We start from the raw sequence: 16425 nt of genomic DNA on the forward strand, positions 1-16425 counted from the left end.
ACAGAGCAGGAATAGCCAGGAGACGGGGATTTGGAAGTCCAGGCTTGGACAGAAGGTTATTTTTCTGCGTTTAGATGCCGGAAACTAGATGTTCTTGGGCCGCGCAGCTAGAAGCACGGGTAATTTTGGTAGTCCAGAGCTTCCATAGATTGGAATAACCCCCGGGACTCACTGCAAGACCAGGGATCATTTTAAAATTCTAGGCCAACTAAAACCGCAAAAGCGCGGATTCTTTTGGGAAAACTAAAATCGCAAAGGAATACTGTTCCAATCAGGACTCCGAGTCTGCCCTAGGAGCTGATACCGGAAGTGCTGCGTGATGTCACTTCCGTCGCACTGGCAGGCGCCGAGATGGACGCTCGGTGGGCTCGGCAGGAGCTCCGGCGGCGTTACCTGTTTCCTTCCGAAGCGGGGCTGGACTCAGAGGGCAACGCCAGACCGTCAGGTGAGGCTCCACGGGCTCTTGTCCAGGGTTCACCAAGTAGGACTGCGAGGCAGTGTCCAGGGCCCGACAGGTCTTGGAACCCTCGCGTCCTCCCCTGAGCTGCGCTTCCGCCTTCTGTGGCGAGCCGTTTTAACTGGGGTTTGGCTACATCCTTTAAAAGTAAAACCAACCGTAGTTTCTTAATCTGAAGAATTAATCCCCGAACCTATACAAAGACGTGTGCAGTGCTTCATTTCAACTTTGCCTGTAACACGGCACGAATGGAAATGCCTAGCCGAAATGTAGCTAAATACATTTAGATTAGATGTATCTCTGCCTGGTATATCAGATAGACTCCCCGTCTCCTGAGACAGCTCTGGCAGTCCCGGAACTCGCTTTGTAGACCAGACTGGCCTCGAACTCACTGAGATCCTCCTGTCTCCGCCCCTCTCCCCTACCCCACCCCCAGTGCTGGGATTCAAAGCCTGTGCCACCCGGCATTTTTTTTTTTTTTTTTTCTTCGAGACAGGTTTTCTCTGTAGCTTTGGAGCCTGTCCTGGAGCTAGCTCTTATAGACCAGGTAGGCTTTTATACATCCCTGTGAGCGGTTTTCGGAGGGAAACGCAGAACAATGTATGGCATGCCATCATTTAAGTACAAACCGCAACTCAGATGTATTGTTGCTTGTAGGTGCACAAAATAAGGATGAATTCCATAGGAACTGATAATGTTAGTTACCTATAGGCTGGAGAACTGTAGGGATGAGAGACAATTCATTTTAGAGATATTTGATCTGGATGTTGTAAAACCTTTGTTCATTTATTAGCTTTTCAAAATACTGGCAACATTGTGTCAAGACGCGACAATATAAGCATTTTGAGAGTATCTTCAAGAACGGGGGTTAGTACTAACTCTGTCAGAATGCTTAGTGCTCTCAGAATCCAGAGCTGAACCTCACTTGGAGACCAGTTGCCTGCTTATGACCATACAGAGAGGGCATGCTAGGATCCCCTCATTTTTGTTGGCAGAGAGAGATGACTTGCCTATCCCGGTGTAGGCCATGCTTTGTCTGAGACCAGAGCTCTGGCATGCCATTCCGTGTTTGAGCTGCCTCAAAAGCTGATGTCTGTGTAAAATAGTTGGCTATAACTGTTACTGTATTTGGCATTTCCTTTGTGTGTGTGTGTGTGCGTGTACTTACACTCATTGGTACATGCACTTTTGGAGGCAGGGGTTGACACTGTGTATCTTCTTCTGTCAGTTTCCACATTTTTTTTTTTTTTTGAGACCAGGTCTCCCTCAGCCCTAGGATCCACCTGTCTCTGACGTCCACTGCCATGTTTAGTTTTCTGTGGGTGCTGGGGATAAACTCAGATTCTTGTATTTGTGCAGCAAGCACTTTACCCCCTGAACCTTCTCATCCCCGTACATTTGATATTTTTCTTTCCTAGAGGAAATGTGAAATAAATTCCCATACTTCTGGGTAGCATTGCTGTATCCTAAAGATTATGAAGGTGTAAATGTGATTCCAAGATCATTTAGAAGGGATAATTAATATATTGAGTGTATTTTTATAGTGAGCTCTTATTAACTATTTCAGCAAATATAAATCTGCAGTTTTTGTTGTTTGCTTGTTTGGTTCTCGGCATAGAACTCAGGACCTCATGCATGCTAAGCATGTGTATTCTATCACTGGGCTACATCTCTGCCCTCCATACAAACTTATCTTGACTGTCTTGCCAAAGGAGCTGGCACTATAGTGGGAGGGATTCTAGGTACTGGAAAGTTCTAGGGGATGGCTTTATATGGTTTTAAAACCCAGTTAAGTTCAAAGCTCAAAATCTCCCGTGTTTTGCAGAAACCTCCAAAGCTGTTGGGAAAAAGGAGAAACCTCTTCCAAGACTTAACATTCATTCTGGATTCTGGATTTTGGCATCCATCGTTGTGACCTATTATGTTGACTTCTTTAAAACCTTAAAAGAAAATTTTCACACTAATAGGTAAGAGAACCTTGTTTCGCCACGCATAGTGGTGCATGCCTTTAATCCCAGTACTTGGGAGGCAAAGGCAGGCAAATCTCTGAGTTCAAGGTCAACCTGGTCTACAGAGTGAGTTCCTGGACAGCCAAAGCCACGTAGTGAGACCCTGTCTCTAATAACCAAAGAAAGAAAAAAGACAACAAAAAAAACCTTGTTGCTTCATGTTAGGTATCTTATAGTTTGTCAGCTGATTCTCAGAATAGTTAAAAGATGACAAGATGGCTGAGTTGGAAGTGCTTGACTAGCATGTCAGCCTGAGTTTGATCCCCAGAATATACATTTTTTTTTAAAAAAAAGTCAGTTTGGTGGTGTCAGCCTGCAATCCTAGTTCTGGGTAGGTGGAGTGGGAATCTCTGGACTTGTTGGCCACTCAGTCTGGCGGAATCAGTGAACTCCAAGTCTGGTGAGACATCCAGTGTTGACCTCTGGCCTACACACACATACACATACATGCAAACACACAACTTATGTTGACATACTTGTAATGGTAAGGGCTTCCAACAGACACACAGCCTATATACAACACACACACACACACACACACATCAAAATCCAGTTAATTGATAGTTTCTGTCAGATGTGATGTTGGAGCAGCTGCTGTTGATACAGAAAAGATGAAGACGTAGGGAAAGGGTGCAACCTTTCATTTCTGGTAAGTTCTGGGGATGCAGTGTATGTCAGATCTTAAGTGTCTTCTTCCTGTCTCACATGGCCCTCTCTTATGTCCCCCTTCCTGCAACCCCTGTATATATCATGTTAGCTATGTGATGGGCTAGATGTGTCAAGTAGCTGCGTTTAGCAGTCGTTTTATGATGTTGCATACAGAAGACCATCTCATTGTACCTTGAATGTATGCGATTTAAAATTGTCCCTTGTGCCTTCAGAAGGCTGGAGAAAGAAGGCCTGAGTTCTAGAGGAGGAGTGAGAGCTGTGGCCTGAGAAAGGTGTGTTTCAGAGTAGTTAAGGGGGTGATTAGAGGCTGTGACTCAGAGTTGCCTTGAAGGTCAATGGGAGGAGTCGTGAGATTGTGCCTGAGTCCTGGTGTCAAATAGCCCTTCATACCAGGACTGGGAACCCTGTTCTTCATCCAGGTCTCGAGCATAGAGCAGAAGTTGTGGATCGTGTGCGAACAGTTTGGAGGCCATCAGATATCAGAAAAGAGGGTGATGGTGGCTGTGTCACAACTGGCGCATGAGGGCTATGTTTAGTGCCAAGAGTGGTGACTGGACTTAACAGTAGGGCCATAAAAGATGGAGACTGGAATTCGGTCTTGCTGAATCTGGGAATACAGTCCTCAAGGAAGGCTTTGGGTCATAGACTGCTTGTGGGAGAAACCAAACAGGCAGAAGGAACAAGCTCTCAAGGCTGTGAGGCATGAGGGAGTTCATTTAAGTCCTGGGGAAGAGGTCACTTACTCTTCTATGAGGAGGTGTTTTTTTAAATACCAAGCTCCCTTCCCATCTTTCCGTCATGTTCACCATTCCCTGATGGGCTTGTGATTGTCTGAGTGAGTTGCAGATGAAGAACTGGAATCCAGCACCACTGTCTTAGGCGTCTTCTTCCTGAAAGAGGCTGACTCTTCTGGTTTTCCTTGCTTTCATTTTGCAGAGGCAACACTAACAGGGTAGAGGTTTTCATTGTGGTCTGGAATCTAGGAATAAGTCTGTTGGTCTGTGGGATTTAGTGTCAACCAAGGCTTTGTTACCACTCTCCAAAGCCATATTCTTTCCTCAACTCTTGTCAGTGACATCTCAGCTGGTTTCGAGTCTTCTGGGAGAGAGGAGAGGACCAGAAATCTGCCACTTCAGCAGCCGCTTCTTCCTTAATTAGAACTCGGGAAAAGCCCAGGGTGGGTGTGGCATGGAGGCAGAGCCATTTCTGATTCCAGAAGCTCATTTTCTGCTGCAGCATGCTCATTACCAGCTGCATGGTGCTGCCGGGTAGATAGATGCTATGCAGGATGTCAGGACGCCTGGGAGTGCTGCGATAAGCCTGTGCTGGGAAGATAGGCTTTTCAGAGCTTTACGTTTGTGCCCTTTCATTAGACTTTCCTACAAGTGACCATTAAGAAAGATTCCACACAGATGATTTTTTGGATCACCCACAGTGGTAAGTAGGGGGCTTGGGACCACATGCCCTTCTGTGGCAGAGACAGTGTAGATATCAAACATTGGGGCAGGGCTTTGGGAATGAGAGAAAGTTGAAACCATAGGCCTGACCTCAATACAGTGCTCTTAGAGGCAAAGGAATGACCACACATCCGAAGACCAAGGCCGTGGAGATCTCGGCTGCTTCCTCCAGTGCTGTCAGCACTTTCTTTTCCTTTGTCTCCACAGCTGGTTTCTCTTTGGTGGAACCCTGTTGTTTGTGAGCCTGTCAGTTGCATTTTACTGCATAGTCTATCTGGAATGGTATCGCGGGATTGAAGAATATGATGTCAAGTACCCGACGCTGGTGCCCATCACAACCGCAACTTTCATTGCAGCAGGAATTTGGTGAGTGGATGTTGAAAAGTTGAATGTGAGTAAAAACCAATTGTTTTGTGGTCAGGTAATGGTGAATGTAACCCAGAACCTAAATTAAGCGACAGGGTATCCCAGGGAAAAGGGGTTCCCAGGTACTCTGTTCTTTGGGTTCTCCTCTCTTAATTTCTTTCTCTTAATCTGCCTTAGTTACTTTAGACACAGATGTGACCTCTGAACATACTCTATGTTTTCTTTATTAAGGGTCTTTTGTTGTGATGGATAAGACACACGAAAGGGAAACCAAGTGCAGCTGAATAAATAATCATGATTTTAACCCGGCTACAGATCTCACTTAGGTCAGGGAGGAATGGAGCCAGTGTCACCTCAACCTTCCTGCCATATGCAAACGCTGCCCGTCTTTGTGACCATGACTTTTGCATCCAATAAGCACTGTTTTATTTGTCTGTGTTTTGAACTTTAGAAAAGTCGATTTGTACAGTCACCATTCTTTGACATTTAACTGCATATATGAAGTGGGTGCTGGTCACCTGTTTTCTCCAGCAGTTGTTCACTGCTGTCTGTCATCCCTCTGTGTAACTGAATCCTAGTGCAGTCACACAGCCAGGCAGCTTGTAGTTTGTGTTGTTTTGAAGGATGTCATTAAGAACACTCTTGCTCTCCATTGCACTTACGTGTGTGCATCAACCAGGTGTACACACCTCCAGCTTCACTAGCCTCACACTCTTCCCAAGTGATTGAGCTGTCTCTGTCTTTATCTGTGGGTTCCATATCCATGGATTCCACCAGCCACTGTCCCCAAAGTGAAGGCCGTCTGTTGAGCACGTGCAGTCTTCTCTCTGTTCTCTAACCAGCATAGAAACGTGTGTAGCAGCTCACAGCATGTGGTGCTCTCAGGATCCTAGGGCTATGACATAAGGGTGCGGGGAAGGTGTACGTCATCTGCAGATATGGTACTCTAAACAAGGCAGTGGAACATTTGGAGATTTTGTATCTCTGCAAGATCTTGGCGCTATTGATCCCCAAGTTTGAAGGACACCCATCCTCTTTTCCCTGTGTGTCTAGTGGCATAGTGTAGCCTGTCGTTCCACAGTAGAAGTAGCCTTTTCAAGGTTACGTGTCTTTCACAGTGTGCACACGCCAGAGCTGCTCAACCCATTTCCTCTTGCACACACAGCTAGTTTTATGCTCACATGGTGCCAAGTGAATCCACCTTTGTAAGTTCACAGGTGCTCGGTGAAGAAGAGAGGCTAGGGGAAAAAAAGTAATACTTGTTCACTGAAGAAAAACCTGTAAATTACAGAAAAATATCTCTCAATTAGAGAAAGCCAAGCTTCAGCTCTTCGACTTTTCTTTATGTAAAATAAATTCTGATTTTTGTAAAAGTCTTTTTTTTTTATTTTTAAATTTTTTTTCCCATGATATTTATTGGGCTCTACATTTTTCTCTGCTCCCCTCCCTGCTTCTCCCCCCCTCCCCTTTTCAATCCTCCCTCAAGGTCCCCATGCTCCCAATTTACTCAGGAGATCTTGTCTTTTTATACTTTCTACTTCCCATGTAGATTATATCTATGTGAGTCTCTCTTAGTGTCCATATTGTTGTCTAAGTTCTCTGGGATTGTGGTTTGTAGGCTGGCTTTCTTTGCTTTATGTTTAAAAACCACCTATGAGTGAGTACATGTGATAATTGTCTTTCTGTGTCTGGGTTACCTCACTCAAAATAATGTTTTCTAGTTCCATCCATTTTCCTGCAAAATTCAAGCTGTCATTATTTTTTCTGCTGTGTAGTACTTCATTGTGTAAATGTACCACATTTTCCTTATCCATTCTTCTTCAATCGAGGGACATTTAGGTTGTTTCCAGGTTCTGGCTGTGATAAACAAAGCTGCTATGAACATAGTTGAGCACATGTCCTTGTGGCACAATTGAGCATCCTTTGGATATATACCCAAAAATGGTATTATTGGGTCTTGAGGAAGGTTGTTTCCTAATTTTCTGAGAAATTGCCACACTGACATCCAAAGGGGTTGTACCAGCTTGCATTCCCACCAGCAATGCAGAAATTTTCCCTTTTTTCCACAACCTCTCCAGCATAAGTTGTCATCAGTGTTTTTGATCTTGGCCATTCTTACAGGTGTAAGATGGAATCTCAGAGTAGTTTTGATTTGCATTTCTCTGATGACTAAGGATGTTGAACATTTCCTTAAGTGTCTTTCAGCCATTTTAGATTCCTCTGTTGAGAGTTCTCTGTGTAGGTCTGTGCTCCTTTTTTTTTTTTTTTATTGGATTATGTGATCTTTTGGTGTCCAGTTTCTTGAGTTCTTTGTATATTTTGGAGATCAGACCTCTGTCTGATGTGGGGTTAGTGAAGATCTTTTCCCATACTGTAGGCTGTTGTTTTGTCTTGTTGATCGTGTTGTTTGCTTTACAGGAGCTTGTCAGTTTCAGGAGGTCCCGTTTATTAATTGTTTCTCTCAGTTTCTGTGCTGCTGGCATTCTATTTAGGAAGTGGTTCCCTGTGCCAGTGCGTTCAAGTGTACTTCCCACTTTCTCTTCTATAAGGTTCAGTGTGTTGAGGTCTTTGCTCTATTTGGACTTTTTTGTGCATGGTGATAGATATGGGTCTATTTTCATTTTTCTACATGTTGATATCCAGTTATGCCAGCACCACTTGTTAAATATGCTTTCTTGTTTCCATTTGATATTTTTTGCTTCTTTATCAAATATTAGGTGTTGGAAGATGTGTGGATTGATATCCGGGTCTTCTATTCGGTTCCACTGGTCCTCCTGTCTGTTCTTATGCCAGTACCAGGCTGTTTTCAGTACTGTAGCTCTGTAGAAGAGTTTGAAGTCAGGGATTGTGATGCCTCCAGAAGTTCTTTTATTGCCCAGGATTTTTTGGCTATCCTGGGTTTTTTGCTTTTCTAAATGAAGTTGAGTACCATTCTTTCGAGGTCTTTGAAGAATTTTGCTGGGATTTTGATGGGCATTGTGTTGAATCTGTAGATTGCTTTTTTGTAAAGTCGTAAAGGTATATGTATATTCTGTATAAATGCCCTTTCTTTGACCCAGTTTGGCTGTAGTTGTGCTGCTCGCCACTGTGAGGTCAGTATTACCCCTTCCGTGGTGAGGGTGAACCAGCGAGGTTGTTTTCCTTTGTCTCCTGTAGTGGGAGCATCCCAAGAGATGTCAGATTGGTTTTAGACCAATGGCTTGTGGTTACTTGACTTCCATATCTATCCAGGATTTTATATTAAAAAACCCATAGCTAATGGAAGAGCTTATTTAATTTTTTATAGGTTTCCCTGGTAGCGTCTGCTCATATCAGTTCAGTCATTGAAACGCTTGCTTTTAGAAAGTGTTTTATTTCATTTGTTGACAAGAATACTGTTTTTTTTTTGTTTTTTTTTTGTGCAGTGAAGATTTCATAGCATCGTGTACGCCATTTCTTTTTCATGATGATGCCTGAGATGGTAAAGTAGGCTGCCGCCATTTTGAGTTTGTGGTTCATCCCACATGTTAACTTGTAGTTGGAATTTTCTTTGGATTTTCAGCCAGCTTCCCAAATAAAGATACTTACACTCTCTGCCCATAAGTTCCGCCCATACCTCTTCCCTCGCTATTAGCTGTTTAACTTTTTCTTAGACCACTCATGTTCCTTAGGCAGGCAAGGTAAAACAACACATCTTTATATAATTAAATGCAACACATCTTTGCATAGGTAAACAAATATTCTGTAGCATTTCCCCCCTTTCTGTCTAAATAAAAAGAAAGGTTTTAGATTTAACATAGTAAGAGTATACACAATAAGAACAATTATCAAGGAAGAATTATATTTACAATATCCAGTTCATTTGCTTTGGCAAATTCAGAGAAAATACTCTATTACCTATCCTATCTTGCTTAATTAAGCCCAAAGTTGTATATGCAATTTACTTTCTATCTTAACTTCTATTGTCAAACCCACATTATCTTTTTAGATCTCAAAACATTTTCTTAGATAAACAATTTAAGCTTTTGTATTTCTCAACCTTAAAACTTTACATCTCTTAATGTAAGTTTCTTTTCTGAATTTGGTAACAGGGAAAACTATAACTGTCTTGTCTTCAACTCCATTAGAGATCCGAGAGGGACATTCTATTACCTGAGTAAACAGGAACTTGACAAACTATGGAAATGACAGAAATAGCTGGCTGTCTGGACAATCACTTAAGGTTCCTTTGCAACATTGGAGCATCCATCTTCAGCCTACAGGCATATAGTTGTAGCTGAATGTGAAAAAATGGGGGGAAATGCAAATCAAATAATCCCAAGATAACTCCAAAAGATTCCAATATTATTCTTTATTGCAAATGGGAAGACTCACAGAACAGAAACGAGGGTCCAACCTCAATGTGTGGAGTGCAGGAACAAGAGGGCGAGAGCTGGGCGGGCTGGTGACCCTAAAGGTCATGCCCCAACCTGGTTCAGCTTCTTAAAGGTCATTGGCTAAAGGAGGTTTCCCATCATAGAATATCTGACAGCCCCTTGGATTAAGCAGGAATTTTGAAGAACCATTTCACCTTGTCTTGGCAAAGTTTAGCAGTCTTTTTCCTTTGTGTCCTGCTTGTCTATTTGTACAGTATACTCTCAACAGTTGAGGCAAGAGCAGTTTCTTGCCCAGATGGCTAGCTTTGCCACACTGAAAGTGAGCTCCATATGGAGGTTATTTGACACTCATCATCCTTTTATTAAGAAGATTGGTGCTGCCAGGAGCTAATGTGTCTCATTGTCATGAAAAACATTAGGTTATTAAACATCTTAAATGCCATATTCTGTAGGTCTCTGAAATGTTTGAATATCACCTATCTATCTAAAATTTATCTGTTTAACTTTGAAAAAATACCTAACATGACTACAAGCTTGATAGTTATGGATGACAAACTACTAATCTACATTTTTAAATTATCCTAAATAGTTTGTAATAATAGCTTTCAAGGACTAGAACTTTGTAACACATTTTTAAATAAGCTGTAGAGGTACAATACTTTAAACAACAGTAGAAACACATATATGGTATAACAAAAAATAACCTTAAATTTGTGTCAATATACAAAAATCCATACCAATATAAAATATTTGAGATGAATAGTTGGTTTTTTTTTAATCCTGTATTCCTATATCCCCACTAAATGATGGCAAACATCCCTAAACCACTGAATGACCAAAGATCACCCACCCCTCCTCATGGGAATGTGGGTGTGTTCTCTAGACTGCTTCTTGTTGTCTGGGGGTGATGGCATCCCCAGGGGGACCCTGAGAAAATTGAGATAATGGTCAAGTCCTAAGAAAACTAGCAGTAACATTTGTTTTCCAGTGTTGTAATAGGAGCGGCAGGCTGCGTCCCCGGCACCCGGCCGCCCGCACGGCTAGCTTTACCCGAAATAATTACACGGAAACTGTATTCTTTTAAACACTGCCTGGCCTCTTATTGGTTAGCTCTTTCATATCGATCTAACCCATTTCTAATATCCCTGTAACACCACGAGGTGTCTTACCAGGGCAGATCTTAACCTGCGTCTGTGTCCGGTAGGAGAATCATGGCGACTTCCTGACTCAGCTTCTTTCTCCCGGCATTCTGTTCTGTTTACTCCACCCACCTAAGGGTTGGCCTATCAAGGGGCCTAGGCAGTTTCTTTATTAATAAGAAATCACTCCCACATCACTGTGTAGTGGGAAAGTGCAAGGCTTATCTGGAGTCCTGGCTAGAATAGTCTGTGAGGCTGGACCATCTCAGCCAGCAGCCTTGAAGTTGTTGTGAAAGCAGAACTCAAAAGAAACTGTAACAGAGGCACTCTGAAAGGCTGGATCCCCTGGGCCACTCATTTTCATTGGTGTCTGGTTACCTTGCTCTGAAAACACACAAACTTTCAAAGGTAACAGTCATATCTGCATTAATACAAGTACAGACTATGTGTTGTACACAGCTAGCCAAAGATGATTTTTTGTTTTATGTTTGAGCAGGTAAAAGGCATCTATCAGCTTTATAAGTTTCTTTGTATTGTATGACCAAACCTATACCCATGCCATGTGAAAGGATGACATGTAAATAATACAAGATTTATCACGTCTCATCCACTCTAAGAGCCCTTCCCACGTGACTTGTCTGTTTCTAGGTTTATTTCTTTATGTCTGTAGACAAGATTTTCAGGAGGTCTCACCTAATCAAATCTGGTCTCTATTAATTTTGATGGCATCCACAACCTTTCAATTCCGGTGGGAGCAAAAGCATTACCTCTCTCCAATGCAATACATTTTATGAATTCCATTTTAAAGTTAAGATAGCCTTAAAGTATCTAGACTAGTTTAATTCAGCAATTCCTTTTGCAGTCCATGTCTCTCAACAGTTTGTTTGCTCATTAGGATTCAAAAATTCAAAGTCAATAAAGCACCGTACAAGATCCAGATGCCCTGTGTATTAAGCTATCTTTACGTGGCTTAACACTTTACTCTTTCTTTAAAGACTTACTTAATTATTTTTATTCTGTTTTTTCTCCCATGACTCTCTAAACTTCTTTTCTTTTCTTTCTTAAGCACGTATGTACACTGTAACCTGTTTTAAAAGTTGTTTTTTTTTTTTTTCCCACTGTGCACCACTAGCATTCTCTGACCATGTGAGCCAAACCTCAAACTGGCAAGCAGCAGCTAGGCCGACTTCTGTGCGGCTCTGGCAGTTGTCTCCACTCCTTCCTTGTGTCTGTGAGAGTCGAGCCTTAAGACCTCAGGCCTGGCAGAGAGCTTTGTTTAACTGGAAGCTGCTTTTGCCCGAGAGCTACATTTAACTGCCCCAGCTCTAGGAAATTGGTACTCGCACTGTGGCAGGCGATTTTACTTAGCTTGCTGTTTCTTAGTGTGTCTGCTGCTCAGGGCTCTGCTGCACAGCAGTGCCTCTTAAAGGAGGCGTAGTCGTTTGTTTCTTGAGCTTTCTCAGGCCCTTTGTGGACTTGGGGTCCACACTGAGGCCTTTGATAGTTTCAGTTTTTCTTGGGGTTGCCAACCAGCCTCCCAAATAAAGACATGGAGCTGGGTAGTGGTGGTGCACTCCTTTAATCCCAGCACTCAGGGAAGAGGCAGGTGGATTTCTGTGAGTTCCAGGCCAGCCAGGACTACAAAGTGAGTTCCAGGACAGCCAGGACTACAAAGTGAGTTCCAGGCCAGCCAGAGATACACAGAGAAACCTTGTCTCAAATCCCCTCCCCCACCTCAAAAAAAGAAAGACATGGAGACTTATTATTAATCATGGCTGTTCATCCTTAGCTGAGGCTTTTCCCACTAGCTCTTTTAACTTAACTGTTTCTATTCATCTGCATTTCGCCTCGAGGCTTTTTTACCTTCCTCTCATTCTGTAGGCCCTACTTTACTGTTTCCTCCCTTTCTGGCCTGCCTCCTCCCCACCACCACCTCCCATTTCCCTCCCCTTCCCCCGATCAAGTCCCCCTCCCTTATCAGCTGGAAGAGCAATCAGTGTTCCCTGCCCTGTGGGAAGTCCAAGGACCACCCACCTCCATCCAGGTCTAGTAAGGTGAGCATCCGAACTGCCTAGGTTCCCCCAAAGCCAGTACGTGCAGTAGGATAATAAACCCATTGCCATTGTTCTTGAGTTCTCAGTATTCCTCATTGTCCGCTATGTTCAGCAAGACTGAAATCTCAAGGTTCAAATCAGGAGCAGGAGGAGAGAGAGCACGAGCAAGGAACTCAGGACCGCGAGGGGTGCACCCACACACTGAGACAATGGGGATGTTCTGTCGGGAACCCACCAAGGCCAGGTGGCCTGGGTCTGAAAAAGCACGGGATAAGGCCATTTAGCTTTTTATTAGCTCAGTCAGCTACCTTAGGCAGGCAAGGTAAAACAGCAAAGCTCTTTACATAATTAAACAATTGCAACACATCTTTACATCATTAAACAAATGCAGCACATTTTTGCATAGTTAAACAAATACTCAGCTACAGTAACCAAGAGACTTAACATCTCTTGAGCCACACCCCTTCAGAGGCTCTTGCGATCCAAGGTCCAGGTACTATTTGAAGCAGTGGTGGCATTATTGTGGTCGTGGTGCTGTGTCTAAAGAGACTTCATGGGTAGACACTCTCAGCTCCTTAAATCCAGACTCTAGAATGGAACAGAACAGAGTTGTGTCATCTTATTTGCTCTTGTCAGTGGTTTGCTTTTGGTTTCTTCCAGCTTCAACCTGGCTTTGTGGAATGTATGGTCTTTCTTCACTCCTGTGCTGCTGTTCACTCAGTTTATGGGGCTCGTGATGTTCATCTCGCTTCTCGGATAAGCTCAAGGTAAGATCCCTAGAGTGCTGTTTGTAGCAGTGAACAGTGAGAACGCCGGCAGTCACTTCCTGAGTGTTCTGACAGACTGCCTAGGAATCACTTCCTGCTGTGTCTGCACCAGAGCACATCACCACTGAGCACAGACACAAGGACAGAGGCGTGCTTCACAGGGTGTCGTTCTAAGTCTCCATTTTTCAGAGACGGCACCGCCTTCCACAGAACTCACAAAGCAGCGTGCACATCTTACTGCGGATAAGTTCACGTGAGGCTGTTTTATACGGTGTGGATGACTGCTGGATGGATGGGAGTGACGTCCATTTACCCCATTTGGACAGACGGGTGCACTAGCCCTTTTTAAAAACAATTCCTTTCAGAGGCTGGAGAGGTGCTTCACTGATTAAGATCAGTGGTTGCTCTTGCAGAGGACCTGGGTTCAATTCCTAGTGTCCACACTGGGCTCACAACCATCTCTAAGTCTAGTTCCAGGAGATCTAACACCTTAGCCTCCACAGACAACAGGCACATATGTGGTGCATATACATACTCACAGGCAAAACATTCATATACATAAAGTAAAAATAAATCTTTTAAAAATTGTGTTCTTTTTATACTATTTAGAGAATTTATGTGTCTCTGTGAGCACCCCACCCCTGCCCTGGTTGGGAGGATTGATAAATATGTGTTGAATAAGTGTGCAGTACTGAGAATGGTCATGCTGGGATCAGTACATGCTGTGTACAGTACTGAGAATGGTCATGCTGGGATCAGTACATGCTGTGTGCAGTACTGAGAATGGTCATGCTGGGATCAGGGTGAAAAAGACAGTCCCTCCTTTCTTTCCACTCACATCTGAATTTGGAGAAAATCAGCTCAACAGGATGGTTTGCAGACCGAGAAATGGGGCTCAGGAAATGGGGGTCATCAGCTGAGTGATGGTGGTACTTGAGGACCGGGTCTCCCAGCTGACGAGTGGGTTTACCCTGAAGCCCTCATGGGAGAGTGTGATCAGAAGAAAGAGGTGCACTTGATCCTGCTGTTGCTAGTTGGACAGGAGTTGCTCGCCACCATCATGTTGACACAGACATTGTCCTCCAACATTGCACTGTCTAGAGACTGCTGAGATTCATGGGCCCCTTCTCCCTGTAAACATGTCACTTTAAGAGGTTCAGGGTCCATGTATCATCCTATTCCCACAGCTTTGGCTAACCTCGATTTCCCCCCGCCCCAATAGAAACAAACAAACAAACAAAACCAGAAAACCACACAACACAGTGGCTGAGATCTTGGGCTCTGGATGTTTGCTTGCGTTTCCAGGTGTTTGGGTGCTTCTGATTTCCATGTTTCTGGGTGTATGGTTGGTGGTGAGAACTGTGTGGTGCTGGCAGGCATGAAAATTATTGCCCTTTTTTTCTTTTTTTTAAATATTTGTGTATGAGTGTTTGCTTGTATGTGTGTATGTGCATCACGTGTGTGTCTGGAACCCACAGAGGCCACAAGAAGGCATGGGATCCTTTGGGGTTGGAGCTTTCATGTGGGTGCTGGGAATTGAGTTCCAGTCGTCTGCAAGAGCAGCCAGTGCTTTTAACCACGACACCATCGCTCCAGTCACATAGGCTTTGTTTTTAAATGGAAATTCATGAGCTTAAGATGTTTCACGTGATACGTAAATGCTGTTTTCTTCCAGACTTAAGGACATGACCATTCGAAGGGGGCAAAGCCTCCAGCTTGTGCCCCTGACATGAAGGAGAAGCCTAGTGTGCACGGGTGTCTCTGAAGAGTGCTTTCTGTGGGGAAATTGTGACTTTCTGAATCTGCTGTTGAAATCAGAATAAATGACTTTCTCTTGGGTGTTCTCAAGTGATTTGCTAGCAGTTTGTGTGACGCAGAACTCAGGAGTGTGACTCTGTCAGATTTTGGAGACAGTGGCGGCCCTTTACAGGAGCACAGTGCCCACAGTTTTACAGACCCTCAGGGCTAGCTGTCCTTGGATAAGGTGACTGGACACAAGTATGAAAGAATTGCGTTGTCACCTTTAGTAGTCACTGGATAGCTCATATTTGTCCCAGCTTTTTAGGGAGAGGACAAACAGAAGCATTTTATGGTTTCCTGCTACTTTGGATTTTACCATTATATAAGTTATTTGGTTTTAGCATATTTTAACATATGTACTTTTAATAATGTTTCAGTATATATAATTTTTTTCTGTAACATCAATAAAATATTTTTATAACTTTCTTGTGCATTTTGTTAATACAAATTTGGGGCTAGCTTCTGTGTTTAGCTGTTTGCAGTTAGAAGCCTCTGTTAGAGAGGTTAACTCTGTTCTTACGTGACTCCATAGCAACCAGTCTTTGTGCTTTTGAAGTGTAGAGATGCTCCCAGGATGCCTGTCACAAGCAATGGGACACAGAGATGCTTGTGGGTTTCTTTCCTTGTGCAGTGACTGATGTGGTCCCAATGGGACTCGGGCACACTACACTCTAACTGGAGGATTTCCAGTTTTGAAACTGTAAACTGGGAAAAAAAAAAGCTTGTCTTTGGGGTTAGGGAAATAGAAATAATGTGTGTATGGCACCCATTCTAGTCTCCAGAATACAGTAGGCTCAGCCAGAGAGCAAGGGTGAGGAGGGAAGAGAAGCGGCGTGGTTTAAGGTGGGCCACACATGATCAGCAGAGTGTGAGGAGGTGTGTGGAGACTGACCAAGCAGAGGTCAGAGTCAGCTAGCCAAGGGTGTCAGCAATGAGGGCACGGGGCAGGCTAGAGACTGCTGACCTACCAGGTGGATCGGCTCTCCGACTTTCTTAGGAAACATGACTCTGATAGTCTCTCACACGGGTTTTATAAACTATCTTGCCTATTTTTAAAATTCCATCTATGGTTTAAAACCTGATTAGACAAGGGTCAAGTACTGTGGCCAACTAAGATGGGAGGGAGAAGACTGTTACTTAGGAAATTCTTTCACTTGAGCGAAGCACTACTTGAAGCTACTCAAGAGGCTGACGTTAGAGGATCTCAGGTTCATGGCCAGCGTAGGCACCTGAATGAGACCCTGTCTCAGAAAGAATAAAGACTGGGCCTCTGGAGCATTTGCCTGGCGTACATGAGGCCCTAGTTTCAACCTCTAATGCATTAAGTAAGCAAATGCACACACAAACATACA

At 43.6% G+C, this 16425-nt stretch overlaps 1 protein-coding gene across 1 annotated transcript; it reads left to right on the plus strand.

Moving 5' to 3' along the window:
* Window positions 1–302: 302 nt before the first annotated feature.
* Window positions 303–15498, plus strand: Tmem128 (transmembrane protein 128). The gene is made up of 5 exons (XM_041636459.1): window positions 303–445; window positions 2283–2424; window positions 4800–4958; window positions 13167–13273; window positions 14949–15498. The coding sequence occupies exons 1-4, from the start codon at window positions 352–354 to the stop codon at window positions 13264–13266; spliced, it is 495 nt and encodes a 164-aa protein (XP_041492393.1). The 5' UTR covers window positions 303–351; the 3' UTR covers window positions 13267–13273; window positions 14949–15498.
* The last annotated feature ends 927 nt before the right edge of the window (window positions 15499–16425 follow it).

Source organism: Microtus oregoni, unplaced genomic scaffold (genome assembly GCF_018167655.1).
Source record: "Microtus oregoni isolate MIOR12 unplaced genomic scaffold, Mior012 000049F_ref0000343, whole genome shotgun sequence".
NCBI lineage: Eukaryota > Metazoa > Chordata > Mammalia > Rodentia > Cricetidae > Microtus > Microtus oregoni.

Excerpts from the sequence above, each read along its gene's own strand:
- Tmem128 (XM_041636459.1), top strand. The coding sequence starts at position 352 with ATGGACGCTCGGTGGGCTCGGCAGGAGCTCCGGCGGCGTTACCTGTTT. Across the intron at positions 446-2,282 it reads GGGCAACGCCAGACCGTCAG|AAACCTCCAAAGCTGTTGGG; the intron begins GTGAGGCTCCAC and ends CGTGTTTTGCAG. Across the intron at positions 2,425-4,799 it reads GAAAATTTTCACACTAATAG|CTGGTTTCTCTTTGGTGGAA; the intron begins GTAAGAGAACCT and ends TTGTCTCCACAG.